Source organism: Triturus cristatus, chromosome 4_2 (genome assembly GCF_964204655.1).
Source record: "Triturus cristatus chromosome 4_2, aTriCri1.1, whole genome shotgun sequence".
NCBI lineage: Eukaryota > Metazoa > Chordata > Amphibia > Caudata > Salamandridae > Triturus > Triturus cristatus.
In genome coordinates this window covers 38,485,646-38,506,102 of record NC_140586.1, presented here as the reverse complement: position 1 = coordinate 38,506,102, position 20,457 = coordinate 38,485,646, and the positions used below count along the sequence as shown (strand labels likewise).

At 44.1% G+C, this 20,457-nt stretch overlaps 1 protein-coding gene across 1 annotated transcript in view; it reads left to right on the top strand.

The window, feature by feature from the left end:
- Nucleotides 1-14,647, top strand: part of SKIC8 (SKI8 subunit of superkiller complex) — a 35,438-nt gene extending 20,791 nt beyond the window's left edge. Inside the window, exons 10-11 of the mRNA XM_085600333.1 lie at nt 12,281-12,359; nt 14,418-14,647. Of these exons, the coding sequence (XP_085456459.1) occupies nt 12,281-12,359; nt 14,418-14,507 (169 nt within the window). The 3' untranslated portion in view covers nt 14,508-14,647. The remainder of the gene's footprint in view (nt 1-12,280; nt 12,360-14,417) is intronic.
- The last annotated feature ends 5,810 nt before the right edge of the window (nt 14,648-20,457 follow it).

Sequence of the window (20,457 nt, the reverse complement as noted above, 5' to 3'; positions counted from 1 at the left end):
TTTATTTAAAACTAAACAATTTACTGAACACAGCCTTAAATCCTTTGTATGGCATCCACGGTGTAAAAGTTTTGCCGGAATAAAGCTCTTTCAATCTCATTCTGTGCATAATGCCGCCATCTTGTGGTTAGATCGGGAAATGTTTGTATCCAAAGCTTTTTTTAGGTCTCGCGCCTAGCGGTGCAGTGTGCAGCATTGCTCGCGCGGCGAGACCCCTCTTGTAGGGGGTTTCAAAACAGACCTAGGAATCGCACACGCTCGTGCGTGTGCTTTTCCTTTTGGCCCACGCTATTGGCCTTTGCGTGCGTCTCTTTATAAAAGACGAGTATATAATATGAGGGGGGATTCAATAAGGTTTTCAGAGGCCGGAATCTGGGTAATACTTATATAACAATGAATACCTCTGACACCATGGATCACAATATCACTTTGATCTCAGCAGATCTATTTATTGACTGCGGGTTGAATATAATTTCATATATTTAGTTGACTTAGTGAACACTTTCTCAATGTGACAAACATAAATCTCCAAATATTCACTTTTTCGACAATACAGTGTGACAACAAAACACATATATATATATATACATTTCTCAGTGTGACAATGAAATGAATTTCACTTTTCCAACAAAACATTATAACCACGTACCTAAATGTGAAAAATTGATACATAAATCGAAACAGTACTCAGATATCCTCTTTGTTAGATAGAGTGGCATATAAAGTCATTATTGCCTCCACGTTATATGATTGGTTCGGTCCTAGAATGTAATTAGAGAAAAATGTATTTTCCCAAATTGAAGCTAGAGAGCGTTGACTAGATATTTGAGTTTGGCTCTTCACGGGGCGTTATTGTATGGTTTTATCCCCAATATATTTTCATGTTCTGTTAGCCGACGCGTTTCGACCTTTCCTGCTATGGACCTTTTTATTGCCTTTCTAAGGTCTTCATCAGGGCTTGATTATTATTCCATGGGACATCTTTTTCTGAAAAAATCAATAATATATTTTTGTCATAAAGGAATGTGATATTTAAGTGGTTTTTAAGTGTACTCTATTAATTTTCTGAGCATTCACTTAATTGCTTTATTAAAAGGCTGGTTTAAAAAGGGAACTTACGTGCTGTCAGATAAGAGTTGCTTGCGCTATCTTTTACCTGTGAAATACAAGGGAAATATTTCTATGTCACTGTCAGCTTTCTGGCGCTATATATTCCATGTTTGATAAAGTTATAACCTTACATTTTTTTCTTTAATTGTGGCTTCACGTACCTTCCCTTTCCTTTTGGAGTTGTACTGTGTAGGTCTTTTAAATATTTACTGGCTTCTTTGTTGATCTATTGGATAAAAAGGGGGTTGAAAAAAACTGAGTTGGGCGTTTATGTGCAGACTGATTTTAATAGCTAATTACCCCGTTTGTGATGTCTCATGCGTGGGTCTATGGACACCAATTGGTGCTCTAATACGGCTTTTACAAGACGTGCCCGTTGCCCTTTTTTTTATGGCAATTTGTGCGGCGAGTTTTTCTGTCCAGTTGTGATCGGCATGCATTCGATGGTACAACGTGACTATGTTTACAGCGAGAGACCGTGTTAAGCAGAGCTGCCGTGTTTGGTTTCAAAGTAACCTGGTTTGGTGCTTCGCGGGACTATCGAGCACACGTGATATTCCATGCATCCGTGCAAATTAATTAGGAGACCCTGAATTGAGTTTTTCTGTCCAATTGTGATCGGCATGCATTCGGTGGTTCAACGGGACTTTGTTTACAACGAGAGGCCATGTTTAGTTACAAAGTAACCTGCTTTGGTGCTTTGCGGGACTATTGGGCACACGTGATATTCCATGCATCCGTGCAAGTTATTTAGAAGTCCCCGAGTTAAATCGTTACAAGTATTGTTCATACCGGTTTGGCTCTTTGTCGGTCAGGGTTGTTTCCTCTCCTCTGCACTCTTCGTCTCTGTCCTTCGTCGTTCAAGCGCTTCCTCTCTCGGAAGTCGATGTTGATAGGAAGCGTTTATGGTTGCCATGACGTCACCACGTATGCGTTGCGTTGTTATGGCAACGCTTTGTTCCTGCTTCTGCGGCTGCTTTTTTCTTCGTGTAATTTATTGACAACTACGAATTGTCCTCGCTAACGTTTTTGGTCGCGGTGTCCTGTGTGGGGGTTCTGCTGGTTTGGGATTTGTTTTGATGTTCCTTGCTGTCTGATGTTATGTGCAATATAGTGGCTTCTTTACTGCCCACCGGTTGCTTGATTTCTCAATTGAGGACCTTCGAATTAGCCTTTGAAATTGACCCTTCTTTGTAGCTGTTTCAAGGGCGCCCTTCGCAGGGTGTCTTGCTTGCTCTTTGTAGATATCCATATGTTCAATTTTTAGTTTGCATTTTCGCCCTTCTGTGCACTTCTAGACTTATCCATGAAGTTTTCATAAAAAACCTTGTCACTATCCTCTTTTTGTTCTTTTGGTTCGTGGAAGGTACGGGGTGTCTGAGATGAACCTTCAACTCCGCTTCTCAGAGAGGAAGTTTATGTTATTCTCCTTCTAGGTGATATGCGTTAATTCTGTCATTTCATTCATTCCGTTAACAATGGTTCCCAGAAACATAATCATTTTTGCTTCACTTTTAGATAGGATTGCATCAATGTTGGTCCCTCGAATGTGGCGGAGGACTGTCCATTTTAGGTCTTTTGGGCTGTGGTTTTTTTCAATGCAGTGATTGACCATGGGGGCGGTCAATACTTTACACTTTATCCTGGATCGATGTTGGGAAATGCGATTTTTGATTGGTTGTGTAGTTTTCCCAATGTAAGCCAATGGGCATGGACAGGTGATACAGTATACCACATTGTGGGTATTACAGTTTGTGAAGTCTTCATGTTTGATGTATTTTTCTCCATACGTGAATCTAGTTCCTTCTATGGTGCTGTCGCATGAAGTGCAATTGCCACATTTTTTGTGTCCTTTTATGGGCGGAAGTGAGAGCATGGATCGTAAATTGATTTGTGGTTGCCTTATGGTCGTATTTGCTCGTACCAACTTCTCTCTGATGCTCATATTTTTCTTCAGGGCAAATATTGGAATCTGTGTGAAAGATGGTATACTGTTTATTGTGTGCCAGTTTTTCCTGATAATTTTTTGCATTTCTGTGGTCTGACCTGAGAAGGTGGTGACACATACAAGTGGTGTGGTTTTTTCCTCTTTCTTGGTGGTGAGAAGCGCATCTCGTGGCGTGTACCATGCTCGCTTCAGCGCTCTTTTCAGTAGTTTTTTTGGGTAATTTCTCTCCACCAATTTCTCTAGTAATGTTGTTGCGTTCTTTTTTTTTTTTTTTTTTTTTTTTTTTTTTTTTTTTGAAAAACCTTTATTGATATTCCAATCAATTACACGTATGGGCCTACAACCTCCGGGGCTGGCCGCCAAACAGTCAGAATAACAGAAAGCAATTCTATCACAGTCAGCACCTCGGGGAGCAGAATCTCGACACTAGCATACTCTCAGTCTCTGAACGGCCCAATTAGGAGATCAGGATAATAAAGGTTTACATTTTATAATAGAAGAGGATGGAAGGATCAGGTGCCAAACAGTTTCCCAGCAGCGAAAAATGGCAGGCCGAATGATGAACGTAAACAATAAACAGCAGTCTATCTAAGCAATGGCGCTGAGACAGGAAGTTCAGGATGTAGAGGAATATCACGGCCATTTGCGCCTGCAACCCCCTGCCCTAAGACCCAGGAAACCCCACGGAAATTATGGCACTCAGGAAACAGCAGTGATTAACAACAAAGGAGGTCTACCATGCTGATCCCAGAAAAAGGCAGAGAAGAAGAAGAGAAGAAAAGGAGGCCATGGAAAAAAAGGGGTTAAAGACTAAAGAATCCCCTCCCCCAACCCCCCACCCTGCACCTCTGCAGATGAGTACGGCCCCCCCCCCCCAGCAGTGTGCCTGTCGCCCCGGAACCAGACCCGAAATATAGAAGAAACAGAGAAAAAGGAGTAGGAAAAGAGCCCCCACCAGATGGGGGGGTAGAGAGAGTATTAATAAACTGGAGGAGGGCCTGCAAAACTTGCCCCCGGCTTCTCCCTCCCGCACCATATGTTTTCCCGCAAAGCATACAATAAACAACACAAAATCGACCCTGTCAAAGTAAGTAAGGAGCATTACGCATTTAGTACACTAACAGTTATGCCGTGAGAGCACACAACTCCCGAGTCCGCCCTCCTATTAGATGACTACCTCTGAAGGGTCAGCCTCATCCTTGGCCACTCTTTGCAAACCCATCCATGCATACCCCTCGACCCAGTGCCATGTCCAATGTTGCCAGGCAGAGAAACGTCCAATAAAGATCAGGAAGCGACATACACAGGTAGGGTAGAAGGCTCTGAAGATCGACACAGTCAGCCCTATGGAGGGTCGTCTTTCCCAGTACTGACCCAGGATTTACACTGCACACCAGGTCCAGGAAGGCAGAATCAGGCAGGGCAGGCGACCGTTGCTTGGATATTGCCTGAGTCGCCGGAGGCCGTGCACGGGACAGGGCCACCACCCCCCACTCAGGTCCAGATCCTCCGGAACAGACCTGCTCCACAGCCAGCTGATCGCACGTTAATATACTTTCCGGAGTGTCCGGGTGTGCGCTAGTCACATGGGCGGCCACGACACTGTCCTCCCGTGTGCAGTGCAAGAAATCCCCTCGTACCTGGGGACAGGCAGGCCGCAACTGTTCCAACGCTGATGTCACTCCATCGAGCTTACTCCCCAACACCCGGGCGCCGTGAACCAAGGCGGAATGAAGGGCGCCGAGAGCTTTGAGAAGGTCACCGTACCCCAGTACAGCTCCCGGGGTTCGCTCCGCTACGCTCCTCAGAGTCGCACCCTCCCAATCCTGCTGCAACCCAGTGTACAGGATGGTGGACACTGTCCTATCAAAATGGCCGTTGGGTAGGTCCAAACCAGATCGGGACCGGGACTCAGGCACAAGCGTCTCGGGTTCCATGTCACTGGAAACAGGGTTCCGGGGGCAGGCAAATAATGTGTCCGGTGTGTGGTCACGGGCCACAGTCGTCCCCACCACGGACCAGCGCCCGCGAAAATCCGGGAGCAGCCCGCAAGAATCGGGGCGAGTGACGGGCGGCGTCTGGGCAGCTCACAGCGAAGGTTGAGGCAATCGCCGGATTGTCTTGGAGTTGCCACCTCAGGCACGCACCCGTTCCGCTACGCTTAGTGGTAGGAACGACCACGGCGAAACGTAGGCCGATATTCGGACCACTCCGGTTGTCCGACCGCACCCAGTCACCAAAGGCCGCTGTTGTTGCACTGCCGCCCGGCCATGGTGTCCACTCGAGGTCCCGGTTCCAGGGTTGCACAGGCCGCAAACTTCAGTCGGACATTTCTCCGGCGGTACCGCTGCCAGAAACTTCGGGGTCACACGATCAGTCGCCGCTCGCGTTCACAAACCCGGGCATATAGCGCAGGCTAAGGATCTCATGCAGGATATCTGTGCGGGGTGCGGAGGTTCACGGAGCCGGGAGCCTACGCTGCCGTCCCGGTCGCCATCTTGGCTCCTCCTCCTGTTGTTGCGTTCTTGAAGTAGTCTTCTCTTTTGGTGCAATTTCGCCTAATCCTTAAGAACTGGCTAAAGGGTAGGTTCTCTCGTAAATTTCTTTGATGAAAGCTGGAGAAGTGCAGGAAGGTGTTTCTATCAGTGGTTTTTGTGTACAGTGTTGTATAGATGTGTCCCTCTTCGTGTTTGATAAGGAGGTCTAAGAAATTCATTTCCACGTTGCTGTGACTGACGGTGAATTGAATGTTCGGATTTCTATCATTCAGCCAAGTCACGAAATTCTCAAGTTGTTGTATGTTGCCTCTCCACAGTAAAAACACATCATCGATGTAACGACGCCATATTTTGATATGGCCGTCGTGTGGGTTATTGTTGAAAATCCATTTCTCTTCATAGAGGGCCATAAACATTATGGCCATCTCTGGGGCAAATGGACAACCCATCGCGGTGCCCATAATCTGGAGAAATTGAATGTCATTAAAGGTGAAAAAATTGTGCTTCAGGCATATTTCCGCTAGTTGTATTAAATAGATGGTGGGTACGTTGTGTGGCCTACTGCGTTTGTCCAAGAATATTTGCATGGCTTCCAGACCTGCTTCTTGGGGGATGTTGGAGTATAAACTCACAATATCAAGGGTAACCAAGAGTTCTTTTTCCTCTTCAAACGGGAAATCCTCCAAAAAATTGATGGCTTGCGTCGTGTCTTTAATGTAGCTGGGAATACTGCAGACTAAAGGTTTTAAAAAGGTGTCCACGTATTTTGCCGGTCTTTCAAGAATAGAGTTGACTCCCGAAATAATCGGGCGGCCTGGTGGATTATGAGAATCTTTATGCACCTTGGGGAGAACATACATTAAAGGTGTCCGGGGGTTCTTGTTTATTAAAAATTCTGCTTCTTTTTTGGATAGCCATCCTTCTTCCTCTCCAATGTGTATGATTGGAGTGAGTTTGTCCGTGATTTTTCTGTTCCAGTCTTCTTTTGTCTTCCGATAGTATCTGGGATCGGCTAGTTGGCGCTCTACTTCTAACTCGTATTTTTCTCGGGGCCAGATGACAATTCCACCCCCTTTATCCGCCGGCTTTATGATAAGGTTTGTGTTTGCTTTTAGTTGTTCCAATGCCTTATTTTCATCTTTGGTGAGGTTCCACCCACCATCTATTTAATACAACTAGCGGAAATATGCCTGAAGCACAATTTTTTCACCTTTAATGACATTCAATTTCTCCAGATTATGGGCACCGCGATGGGTTGTCCATTTGCCCCAGAGATGGCCATAATGTTTATGGCCCTCTATGAAGAGAAATGGATTTTCAACAATAACCCACACGACGGCCATATCAAAATATGGCGTCGTTACATCGATGATGTGTTTTTACTGTGGAGAGGCAACATACAACAACTTGAGAATTTCGTGACTTGGCTGAATGATAGAAATCCGAACATTCAATTCACCGTCAGTCACAGCAACGTGGAAATGAATTTCTTAGACCTCCTTATCAAACACGAAGAGGGACACATCTATACAACACTGTACACAAAAACCACTGATAGAAACACCTTCCTGCACTTCTCCAGCTTTCATCAAAGAAATTTACGAGAGAACCTACCCTTTAGCCAGTTCTTAAGGATTAGGCGAAATTGCACCAAAAGAGAAGACTACTTCAAGAACGCAACAACATTACTAGAGAAATTGGTGGAGAGAAATTACCCAAAAAAACTACTGAAAAGAGCGCTGAAGCGAGCATGGTACACGCCACGAGATGCGCTTCTCACCACCAAGAAAGAGGAAAAAACCACACCACTTGTATGTGTCACCACCTTCTCAGGTCAGACCACAGAAATGCAAAAAATTATCAGGAAAAACTGGCACACAATAAACAGTATACCATCTTTCACACAGATTCCAATATTTGCCCTGAAGAAAAATATGAGCATCAGAGAGAAGTTGGTACGAGCAAATACGACCATAAGGCAACCACAAATCAATTTACGATCCATGCTCTCACTTCCGCCCATAAAAGGACACAAAAAATGTGGCAATTGCACTTCATGCGACAGCACCATAGAAGGAACTAGATTCACGTATGGAGAAAAATACATCAAACATGAAGACTTCACAAACTGTAATACCCACAATGTGGTATACTGTATCACCTGTCCATGCCCATTGGCTTACATTGGGAAAACTACACAACCAATCAAAAATCGCATTTCCCAACATCGATCCAGGATAAAGTGTAAAGTATTGACCGCCCCCATGGTCAATCACTGCATTGAAAAAAACCACAGCCCAAAAGACCTAAAATGGACAGTCCTCCGCCACATTCGAGGGACCAACATTGATGCAATCCTATCTAAAAGTGAAGCAAAAATGATTATGTTTCTGGGAACCATTGTTAACGGAATGAATGAAATGACAGAATTAACGCATATCACCTAGAAGGAGAATAACATAAACTTCCTCTCTGAGAAGCGGAGTTGAAGGTTCATCTCAGACACCCCGTACCTTCCACGAACCAAAAGAACAAAAAGAGGATAGTGACAAGGTTTTTTATGAAAACTTCATGGATAAGTCTAGAAGTGCACAGAAGGGCGAAAATGCAAACTAAAAATTGAACATATGGATATCTACAAAGAGCAAGCAAGACACCCTGCGAAGGGCGCCCTTGAAACAGCTACAAAGAAGGGTCAATTTCAAAGGCTAATTCGAAGGTCCTCAATTGAGAAATCAAGCAACCGGTGGGCAGTAAAGAAGCCACTATATTGCACATAACATCAGACAGCAAGGAACATCAAAACAAATCCCAAACCAGCAGAACCCCCACACAGGACACCGCGACCAAAAACGTTAGCGAGGACAATTCGTAGTTGTCAATAAATTACACGAAGAAAAAAGCAGCCGCAGAAGCAGGAACAAAGCGTTGCCATAACAACGCAACGCATACGTGGTGACGTCATGGCAACCATAAACGCTTCCTATCAACATCGACTTCCGAGAGAGGAAGCGCTTGAACGACGAAGGACAGAGACGAAGAGTGCAGAGGAGAGGAAACAACCCTGACCGACAAAGAGCCAAACCGGTATGAACAATACTTGTAACGATTTAACTCGGGGACTTCTAAATAACTTGCACGGATGCATGGAATATCACGTGTGCCCAATAGTCCCGCAAAGCACCAAAGCAGGTTACTTTGTAACTAAACATGGCCTCTCGTTGTAAACAAAGTCCCGTTGAACCACCGAAGATCACAATTGGACAGAAAAACTCAATTCAGGGTCTCCTAATTAATTTGCACGGATGCATGGAATATCACGTGTGCTCGATAGTCCCGCGAAGCACCAAACCAGGTTACTTTGAAACCAAACACGGCAGCTCTGCTTAACACGGTCTCTCGCTGTAAACATAGTCACGTTGTACCATCGAATGCATGCCGATCACAACTGGACAGAAAAACTCGCCGCACAAATTGCCATAAAAAAAAGGGCAACGGGCACGTCTTGTAAAAGCCGTATTAGAGCACCAATTGGTGTCCATAGACCCACGCATGAGACATCACAAACGGGGTAATTAGCTATTAAAATCAGTCTGCACATAAACGCCCAACTCAGTTTTTTTCAACCCCCTTTTTATCCAATAGATCAACAAAGAAGCCAGTAAATATTTAAAAGACCTACACAGTACAACTCCAAAAGGAAAGGGAAGGTACGTGAAGCCACAATTAAAGAAACAAATGTAAGGTTATAACTTTATCAAACATGGAATATATAGCGCCAGAAAGCTGACAGTGACATAGAAATATTTCCCTTGTATTTCACAGGTAAAAGATAGCGCAAGCAACTCTTATCTGACAGCACGTAAGTTCCCTTTTTAAACCAGCCTTTTAATAAAGCAATTAAGTGAATGCTCAGAAAATTAATAGAGTACACTTAAAAACCACTTAAATATCACATTCCTTTATGACAAAAATATATTATTGATTTTTTCAGAAAAAGATGTCCCATGGAATAATAATCAAGCCCTGATGAAGACCTTAGAAAGGCAATAAAAGGTCCATAGCAGGAAAGGTCGAAACGCGTCGGCTTACAGAACATGAAAATATATTGGGGATAAAACCATACAATAACGCCCCGTGAAGAGCCAAACTCAAATATCTAGTCAACGCTCTCTAGCTTCAATTTGGGAAAATACATTTTTCTCTAATTACATTCTAGGACCGAACCAATCATATAACGTGGAGGCAATAATGACTTTATATGCCACTCTATCTAACAAAGAGGATATCTGAGTACTGTTTCGATTTATGTATCAATTTTTCACATTTAGGTACGTGGTTATAATGTTTTGTTGGAAAAGTGAAATTCATTTCATTGTCACACTGAGAAATTTATATATATATATGTGTTTTGTTGTCACACTGTATTGTCGAAAAAGTGAATATTTGGAGATTTATGTTTGTCACATTGAGAAAGTGTTCACTAAGTCAACTAAATATATGAAATTATATTCAACCCGCAGTCAATAAATAGATCTGCTGAGATCAAAGTGATATTGTGATCCATGGTGTCAGAGGTATTCATCTTTATAAAAGACAGCACGCAATTGGCCAAAGGCGTGCGCATTGCTCCGCCCATGGCCTATTGGTGTCAATTACGCGCACCGCCGCCATGTGGTTTCAATTATCGTGCCCAGACACGGGCGCGATGATTGAAACCACATGGCTCGCTGTGGCACGTGAGCACCACTCGCGGGCTTGTTCCTTTTCCAGTGCAAATGCGACCCACACAGCGCTCTGAAGTCTCATGCGCTGCTCGTTGGAGAGAACATCCCTTCCTATGCCCTTCCCTTACTGCTCACGCTTACCGCTGATTACACTGCATCTCCGTAAAAGAATCACTTTAAATTATTTTTAATTAGATAGATATTGGTTCATGTCCATGCTGCCAGATTAGCAGCTAAATTAAATAACACGTCCGCTTCTGGGGCGGGAAAATATACTTCAATGAAAGAAAGTTGTTTCTGCTGGCCCATGACGCTCACGCAGGGCATGTGGTGGGTTTGCAGTCGTTGTGTTTTTATTATTTTCTATCTTCTTTTTTCCAGCTTTGTGCACGCCACTCTCTGGGTCCTAGCGCTGCCCACTTCTCAACCTTCCTCTCTACCTTTAACCGGATTGCTTGATCGCCTCTGGCACTCCTTTCCAGATTCAGTTTTTCGTAATTGGGTTTAGATTGAGGAGGACTTGATGTCGTCCCCGGAGAGCAGCGCGTGCAGCACTTGGAGCAGAGGGCCGGCTGTCCGGACTGTGCAGGGCATTACCTCATTCCCTATGAGTAATGCATATGTGCAGCGCTGAGATCAAGAGCCCCCAAGACCGCTTCTTATTGGACCTGCTGTGGGCTCCCATCCTCCGGCACTGCAGTGCCTCTGTCATCCGGCGAGCCTTACAGGGCTGCGCGAGCATTGTGCTGTGGCTGACAAGTCTATACACAGGCATAACATCACAGCGCCTTCAGTCACATGTAGCGCCCATCTGTGGTCATGGGCGGTACCCACTCCCTTACCTGTCACCCACCTGGCCCTTGCTGCATTGATCTGGCGCCAGAACTAGGTGAACAGTTTAAGTAAATCACTCAAAATAACATTTACTTATCAAAATATTATTTTGCAAATGCATCGAAATTGCTAATCTTTGACATGTACATTGAGTTCAGATTCGTTTTGAATGTACTTTTCTTTGTAACGTTTTTTTTTCTTTCATTTCTCTCGATTGCTCACTGAGCCTTAACCAACACTAACCCTTACCCTAATCTTAACTGTGTCCTGCCGTTTAAATTACCTCAAACTCTCCCTGGAACTAAATCCGTCGTTAACCCAGACCTAATGTTTAAACCTGCTGCTATCCCTCATCTGACCTTAGCTTTCTCCCTTAACCCAGATCCAAACCTCCTCTAGCCTGAACTTCACCCTTAATCCTGCTTCTATTTCCTTCCATAACTATAGCATTCACCCTTAACCCAGACCTTATTCCTAACCTTGCTTCTATCCGTCACAGTAACCCCACATTTCACTCTTAAATCAGACATATCACTCACCCTAATCCTATCCTTTACCCTCAAAGACCTTTTCCGGTGCCTCACCGAACCCTAGTTTTCACCTTTAACCCAAACCTTAAACCCAACCCTACTCCTGCCACTAACTCTAACCTACAACTCTAACACCACAAAATTCCACCCCTCACAACTCTACAACTAACAATTCCTATACAACCCACATAATTCCTCTCCACATCACATTCATCCACTACACTCCAAACCAAAGCACATATGTAGAAGAAATTGTAATTTACAGCGCCAATACCGCTAACTCTCCCAAGTGCGAGACCTATTGCATTGCAAGTGCTTGTCTTGCACGTTAACAATCCGATCATATTTTAGAATTGTAAATTCTCTTGCTAAAAAAATTATTTATTTAAATTCCAAAAAGTGTGTTGCCTCACTTAACTAAAATCCACAAAGTATATGGGTCATTTTTAAATTTTTTATTTTAAAACCCCAACTGCTGCTCAGTGAAAGTTGTCTTTACTGTTTGTAGCATGCAGGACAGTGCATTTTGAAGTATGCTCACAGGATGCAATATGACCAGCTACGACAATTCCTGTTTTGATCATTGAAGACTAGATTACATTTTTTTTTTAAATATTTAATTTTTGCTTTTAGTTCATCAGACAAAAGTGTGAAGGTGTGGGACGTTGCCTCCAGGACGTGTATCCACACTTTCTTCGATCATCAGGATCAGGTATGCTTTGAGTTTCACTTACTTCCCTATGTTTATTTTTTTTTTGGTCCTGGGGGTGCATGCACTACCTTTTGAAGCTTTCAGTTGAATAGTGCTTGGTTCACTTTCAGCTCCGAGATGGCCATTGATCTCACCTGAAGCACCTTATTGCTTTCCATTTTGCTATTTTATTGCATCAGGGAAAGTACGGTGTGCATAGAAATATTGTTTTGCACCATCGCCGAGGATATGGAATTGTTTGAGAAGCTGTTGGCTGCTTTTTGAGTCCCTGCAGCTCTATCTGTGAAAAGATACACAATGGAGAACCGTTCCATACATCAAAAAAAAATAAAAAAAAATGGAGAACCGTTCCATACATCACTTAAAAAAAAAAAAAAAAAAATGGAGAGGTCTTTGTAAACATGTCCCCTCTGAAGCTGGAAAAAAACGCAGGATTGGTTGCCGAAGTAGTTCCGTGTTGTATACCCTTGTATGGCATGTAGTTATCGCTACTTTGACATTGTAGCAATCAACACTTTCTGGAGAAATTGCAAGCAGGCTTTTATGTTTGATTGGGAGAATTTGTGGTTGCATTAGTCCATTTATGAGAAGATTAGGGTTTGATGCATGAGTTCCGGATACGTGTCTGTTCATGTCAATGCAAACCTAGTACGTTTGCTAATGTTCAAAGGCTTGCGAAACTGGATAGCGCCTGCTTCTCATGCAGCGTTTGTTTCAGGTACATTAAAAAATTAACTCTAGCATGGTGGGGCCCAATTGTTTCAATCAAAACTCTTGCTGTGAAGTGTCAGGGAAGCTTGGGAGGCTTCATGGTGAAGCATGCCAGGAGTCTTCCATTGTTGGTTTGTGTGTTTGTTTGTGAAAAAGTTTCCTTTGATATAGTCCACAGGTTGTTTACGCAAGGATCTAAAGCTTCAAGAGTGAAATTTGTATGGATTTCCCAAAGATAGTTGTTTTGTACGAGTTGGAAGATTTTGCTGGCTTGAAGTCTGGAGGAACTACCTCACTTCTAAAGCAGTCGTGGTCTGACTTCTGTGGGTGTCCACACATTACGCACAGTACTATAAAGATAATCCGATATGAAACGGAAAGCCAAAGAAGCATCACAAAGCAGATGACAGTGAAGTCCCAGAGTTTAAGATGCATAAACACCCGAGTGCCGACTTTTGGATCCAATGTATTTTGTTTGAGAAGTTTTTCTGTTCCTGGGTAAAGCCTCTTTGCTTATTCACGGTAAGGGAGTGGGACTGATGTGGCTCCCACTCTGTAGAATATCTGCATAGGGAAAAGTCCTTGTTAGGATTCTGGGCTTATTCATAGATGTCAGTAGTAAACTGTATCTCGGGTTTCAAAGATAGGTCCATGTCTAGGAGGATTCTTGGATTTTTTTTTACCATGTTTGTTGAAGGGTTAGATGCCCCTCCTATTTAGCAAACCATGACTGGGTTCATTGTTCCTGGGTCCGTTTCAGTATCCAATTTTTGTTTTGTGTGGGGGTTTCTTATAAATTGCCTGGGGTATAGGTTTACTGAGTACCCTGTGGTAGTGACATAGGGTTGGTAATGGTATGTGGGCAGTCTGCCTTGGTAGCCCTATAAGAAAGACAGATGGTATTACAATCTTTTTTAAGTTTTAAAAGTAAAGTTTATTAAGTAGGAAAAAGGAACATAACAGAACCGCTTGTTCACAATATAATATAATAGCAATGTACTGAAAACATTTGACTAATGTGTGAATAAACATGCTTTTTAACAAGCTTGTTCTTTGTAGAGTGATAATCTGATAATGATGGAAATTTGTGCATGCATGCTCCAAACCGAATTATTTATTGGAGCTTAATAAAGCATGTGACTTTCTACCTACATGGTCTACATTTGATCAACCATAATGGGTGAAAGGCTGAGTTTGCCAGCTGGTATTCCAAATGTGCTCTGCATCAACCCTTGAGCTATTCTGTCAGCTGCCTCAATGTTTCCAGTTTGTTCCGAGTCCAGTGGTGCTTCCAGATTGTGCAGTTGCAGGGAAGCATTCAGCCCTTTTTTTTCTTTTTTCTTGTAGGTTTGGGGCGTGCAGTACAATGGCAATGGTTCAAAAATCGTGTCTGTCGGAGATGACCAGGAGATCCACGTCTATGACTGCCCAATCTAAGACTATCATGTTCGGACTTGTCACTGCATCCACTTGGACACAACTTATTTTTTTATATAAAAGTTCTTGTCATTCAGTGCTTGGTGCCACAAGGACAAGCATGTTTTTGTTCCATAATAAACCAAAACGACTGGCAAGAATACCTGTGTGGTGTCCCTACTATGTCCCAAGTAGGCCACAGAAATCTGCTTTGCTGTTGGTGGCATTCATTTGCTGTCACTGTAGTAGTCATTAATTGTATACTCTTCAGTCTTACGACAATGTGAACTTGGGGTGATTCTTGTACTGAGGCAATATACTACAAACTGAGGAATTGGTCTGCTGTATTGTGGAACAAGCGTGGAAGATCTTTAACTGAGGACGTGGCTTGCTGTTTGCAGGCCGAGTTTCTGATATCAAAGTGACCTGCTATCTGCCTGCTACGTTTGTGCAACTTCGGAGACAAAAACTATTGCTACAGACTTAAGTCACATCAATTCTGAGAAATAACTCTTGCCTTGGTAGCCACACTCTTCAATATCTTTGTCACCCATAGCATTGCCCTATTTCCCAGTCCCTTAGTCTTTAAGACTAGTGTACAATGAAGGATAGCAACTACATCTTACATTTTCACTTTTTATGCCATTTTTTTTAAGAATTCACATATGTTTGTGACAATTAAATCAGCAAGTTGCTAGGAGTATGACACACTACTATCTTTGATTCCGTATTTTATCATTGGAATGATACCACACCCCACGGCCAGGATCAATGCTGATCTTCCTATATAACTGTTATTGTGATTTCATTTACAGTATGGCATAGGAGTACAATTTGAAGTACCCCACAGACACCCACACACAGCACAGTCATTTTATTAAGGTAAAATATGTTATGCCTTAAACCTCAAATGTCCAAAATTAAGGCCCTTTGGATTTGTTGTTTCAAGTGACACATGCTAAACATACTCTTAGACACAGTAACTGAGTAGCCAACTCTCGAACCACTACAAGGACACTATATCTTGCAGTCTTATTTTTAAAGTTAATTCTATGGGTTTTCTTCCTCCCAAATCAAGCAATAGTTTTCAATGGTTGTTACCAGGTAAGTGTGAAATCTCTTCTTTTTTCTAGTCTTCTGCGATACGTCGTGACAGTAATTGTTTAGACGTAACCAGCCACATTATGTTCAACCTTGTCCCTCAAAAAAAAAAAACACTTTCTGGCCAGTGGGGAGATGCAACTTGTCCCACTATCTTTCTGGGGCTGTATTACACACAGTGCCCCCGGGGTGCAACAGGCGTGTGCACCCATTTTGTGCACCCTCGGGGCCCTGAGTATTCCAGAAGGGGCTGCAGACACTTGTGCGGCACCTTCTGTAACTCCAACATAGCTGGTGCACATGTAGCGCCCGTGCTATCGTGAGAGGGTGTTACCGGTTTGCATAGAGCATAGTCCCGTGTAAATAAGGGAATCACTTTGCCTCTGTGCCCGTGTTCTCAAGTGTACGCAGAGGTAAACAAGCCCTTAGGAGGCGCACTGATTGTACTCTACAAAAAGGTGGCAAATTGTTAGTAAACTGACTGAGGGCAGCCCTTTTCAGGGAGCAACAGGTGTCTTGTGTACCTCCCAGACATCCTGCTACAGGCAGGTGCAGTCACTCACTACACCCGCCTGCAGGGCGTTCTCTGTCCCTCTTAAGTGTAGGCAGGTTACTGCCTAATCAGAGAAAGTTAGACTGGCTGCTTCAACCAGCTGATCCTCCTGAAGACAGCACATTACTTGTAATATGGCATACTGTACCTGTTTGCGCCCACCGCATCTAATTAAAGATGTGCCATGGTGCACACAGACAGTGCACCCGACGCATAGAAGAGGCCCTGATGTCCCATTTTTAGGTCTCGCCTGATCCAGCGCATGCGCTGCTCTGGCCGAGACATTTAGGTGCCAATTACGATCCGGTAAAAAACGGGTACGGAGCGTATTCTCCGTCCGACTCGTACCCGGTTGTAAAACATTACAAACATGGAATTACGATTCGCACGGAAACACCATTTCCGTACGAATCGTAAAAAACACCGACCGACGAAAACATGCATACGAATGTGATCCGGGAATGCTGCGACGTGACGTCGGGACGCTTCCAGGCAGCGTTTCACGACCCAGGAAGTACGATTCGAACCGACAGCAGTCCGGATGGCAATATTTTCACGGCACCCAAAAAGTGCCGGAAAGCGAAGTACGGCGCGAAACGACCAGAGTAGGTGGCCCGGTAAGCGCCGTACCCCCCCCCCCCCCAGCCCCTGTACGTTCGAGTCGACCCCCACCCAGCCCCCGTACGTTCGAGTCGACCCCCCCCCAGCCCCCGTACGTTCGAGTCGACCCCCCCAGCCCCCGTACGTTCGCGTCGACCCCCGTGTATGTACACCCGAGTAAGTGTCGAACTGTACGTGTCGTACCCCCTGTGTACACCCGAGTACGTTCGAGTCGTACCCCCACCTGTGTATGTACGCGCTACGCTATGCTACGCACTGGGGGTTCGCACCGTACATACACGGGTGGGGGTACGACTCGAACGTACTCGGGTGTACATGCACGGGGGGTACGACACGTACAGTTCGACACGTACTCGGGTGTACATGCACGGGGGGGTACGACACGTACAGTTCGACACGTACTCGGGTGTACATGCACGGGGGTCGACGCGAACGTACGGGGGCTGGGGGGGGTCGACTCGAACGTACGGGGGCTGGGGGGGGTCGACTCGAATGTACGGGGGCTGGGGGGGGTCGACGCGAATATACGGGGGCCGGGGGGGGTTCGGCGCGTACCGGGCACCTGTTTGGACGTCTCCATTGTTTGCTATAGGAGTTCGGTGCGGACGGTCTTTTAACCATACGGTTGTAAAATCGGACGCCCGGGACGGATCGTACTTGCACGGTCGGACTTCGCTTTTCACGTTTGTACGGTAAATCGTCCGAGGACGTGTCGGACACATTTTCCGACCTGAGGACGTGTGGGGAATTATTCCCAATGCGACTCGTATGGGCTTTTTACCATGCGAATCGTGATTACCAGTTTGTACGGCACTTGTACGATTCGTACGGTAAAAAGACCGGATACGAGTCGTACGGGAATTTTTTTTACCGGATCGTGATTGGCACCTTAGTGTACGGCTTTTCAAAGTGCTGCCTGTGGCCTAAAGCTTGCGTGCACGTGAGCGTGCACGCGCGCAGCGCCATGTGTCTTTCCTCCGCCGCGCTTGAATTAAGACGTACTTGAGAATGGGAAAACATCGCAGCCTTCCAACCTCGATGCGGCTTGTGTCGTTTTCAGCCTCTGCTCTTTTTGTAACGTTGGTCTTTTTCTCCGACGTCTGTTGTGGGACCAGCAGCTTACGATAGACTAGTACTGGAGTAGAGGCGGCGCTGGTTTGTTTCTGCTGTCGTCGGCGCTTTTGAAACTGCCTCATGCCAGCCACTGGGCCAGATTTCAATTATGTCTTTTTACGCCTGACCGAGCGTGAGCTTTCTGTCATGCCAGCCTCATGTAATTAAAAAAAAAAAATCCTAAATAAAGAATAAATGCCTGTCTAGAGGGCCTTAATGTCATTTCTGTTTATGCATTGTTCTGTTTGTGTCATTCACATTTTGCTCCTGCCTTCTGCCACATACTGCTTTGGGGCAGTGGATCAGGCTATTTCAGCCATTGTCATTCCTGCACTTCGAGTAACTGCACTTTTTCCTGATCACATGTGCAAGCCGCCTAAAAAACACATCCACTTCAGTGCTGTAGCTGCTGGTCCAATATTTAGTCAATTCCTTTTTTTTCTTTAGATTCTGTATTCTTTTTTTATTAGTCATCCTTTCGTGTTTGGTGGTTAATTTTCTTTTGCAAGCATTTGACTACCATGTTTAGTCAGTGGCAAGTTTTTTTTTTTATTCTTTTTTTATATTTATGCCATATGCTTGCAATAAAAATTAAAACACCCTTTGCACCAGCTTGCCAACGCCACATTTATTGACTTTGCCAGTGCTTGCTTATAGTGCATGTTGTGTCCTGGGGTCTAAACTTCACTATCAGTGGTGTAGTTTTTGGAGTCTCTGCATATGAAAGCAGCCAGTTTAGACTTAAGAGCAGATGCCACCGTCCACACTTGCCATCTTTCAACCTCCTTTTTTGTGCTGGCTTGTTTTGCCAGGGTCATGTTTCCAACATAAAAATCATAATAAAATGCACAGGTGCATACATAGAGGGGCCTTCAAACCGCGTTCTTCATTCGTTCGTTTGTTGAGGTGTTGTTCGCATTTTGCTTCCTTCCCCCACAGACTAAAGCCTAGGGCATTGCCAGCCCACTACAGCCTTCCCCTTCCCTGTGAGTGACCGTGTTTTGCTCTTGCACGCGTGCACATCCACCTAAATTGTATTCGTTTCAGTGTCAAGGCTGGTAGGCCAATCGGCTTTTATTTATTTGTGCAGTGGTTTAATTATTTCTTTATATATATATATATATATATATCTCCAAAGATACAAAAGTCAAGTGAATACGCTCTCAGGGAGGAAAGGCAAACACAGAATTCCCAATAACCAGTTTAATGCACACGACGCGTTTCGGCAAAAGCCTTGTTCACGTGTGAAGTGCTGTCAAAATCACACACTGATAAAGTTTGTCACGTTCCAAAAAGAGAAATAGACATAGGACAATTAACGCAGTGTAAAATACAAGCACGGCGGCCATTATTGAATGGGTAAAAAATACCCTTCTGTATAAAAGGAAACAAAACCATCCCCTGGCATATGGTTCAGATGTATTCAAATTGAGTTCATTTACACAGAGACCGAACCAACTAAGTGTAGCCTGGGGAAGGAAAAACCAAATTAAGTATATACAAGACAATGAATATACACATGTGTTGAAAGCATACAATTACAACTGATAGAACCCAGGTAGGTATGCAATGCTGGACGTGGTAATCACATAGTGTGCCTCCGTTAAACATATAACCTCTGTACAACAGGTCATCATGTGGCTTCGCTACATAGATGACCTGTTCATTATCTGGAATGGCACTAAGGGGGATGCTGAAAGGTTCATTAAGCAACTCAATACAAACAAATATAACATCTTACTCACAGGCAACATCAGTGCCTGTATATAATTTTTTTTTTTTGTAAAACATTCATGCCACCTTTTGTTGGTAGGTGGTTTTTAAAAAAAATTATTTTTTTTTACTTTTACATTGTATTAGTTTTACAGTTTTAATGTGTATTGCAAATGTTTGTTTAAAAACTGCAGGTTTGCCGAGAGCAAACTTACTGGATTTGCCAATGTTTACCTTCGTCTTGGTGTCTCCATAAACATGTGTTGTTTTGTCGAATGTCACGAGTGCTTGTTTTTTATGGTGACAACATGGGGAATCAGTTGTTTAAAATAAGGAATCTGCAGTTTTCTTCTGTAAATATTTCAAACTTTTGATACACAAACAACATGCAGGCCTCCCAGGTTGTGTAATGAATGTGTACGTATTTTCCTGTATGAGTAAGTTGGGTTTCTTTTGCTGGCTGTTCGTCACAGGATTATGGCACATGGCCCATCTGTGGAAATACTGACCCGGAAGGCTTTTCTCTAGGGTCCTGGCACTGGTTCCCAGCTTGTCCCGAGATAGAATGACGTGTCATATCTGCAGCATTCTGTTCCATCCCTATCTGGAATTTGAAGTGACGTTTATCGGAGCTGCCCATCTGCCAGCGCCCGTTGTTGCAGATAAACCATGAACATGTTCTGCTTGCAGCCTGCGAGAAGCTGCACACAGGCTCTGCGTTGTGCACACCTGCAGCTGCACGCTCTTTCATTCTTACAGAAAGAACATTTTGATATTTTCTCCCTCTACATTTGAGCAGCCTCGTCCCACCTTTTCCTTTAAACCTGGCTCCAAATAACTTTAGTTTGTGTCACACCTTTTACTGTCAAT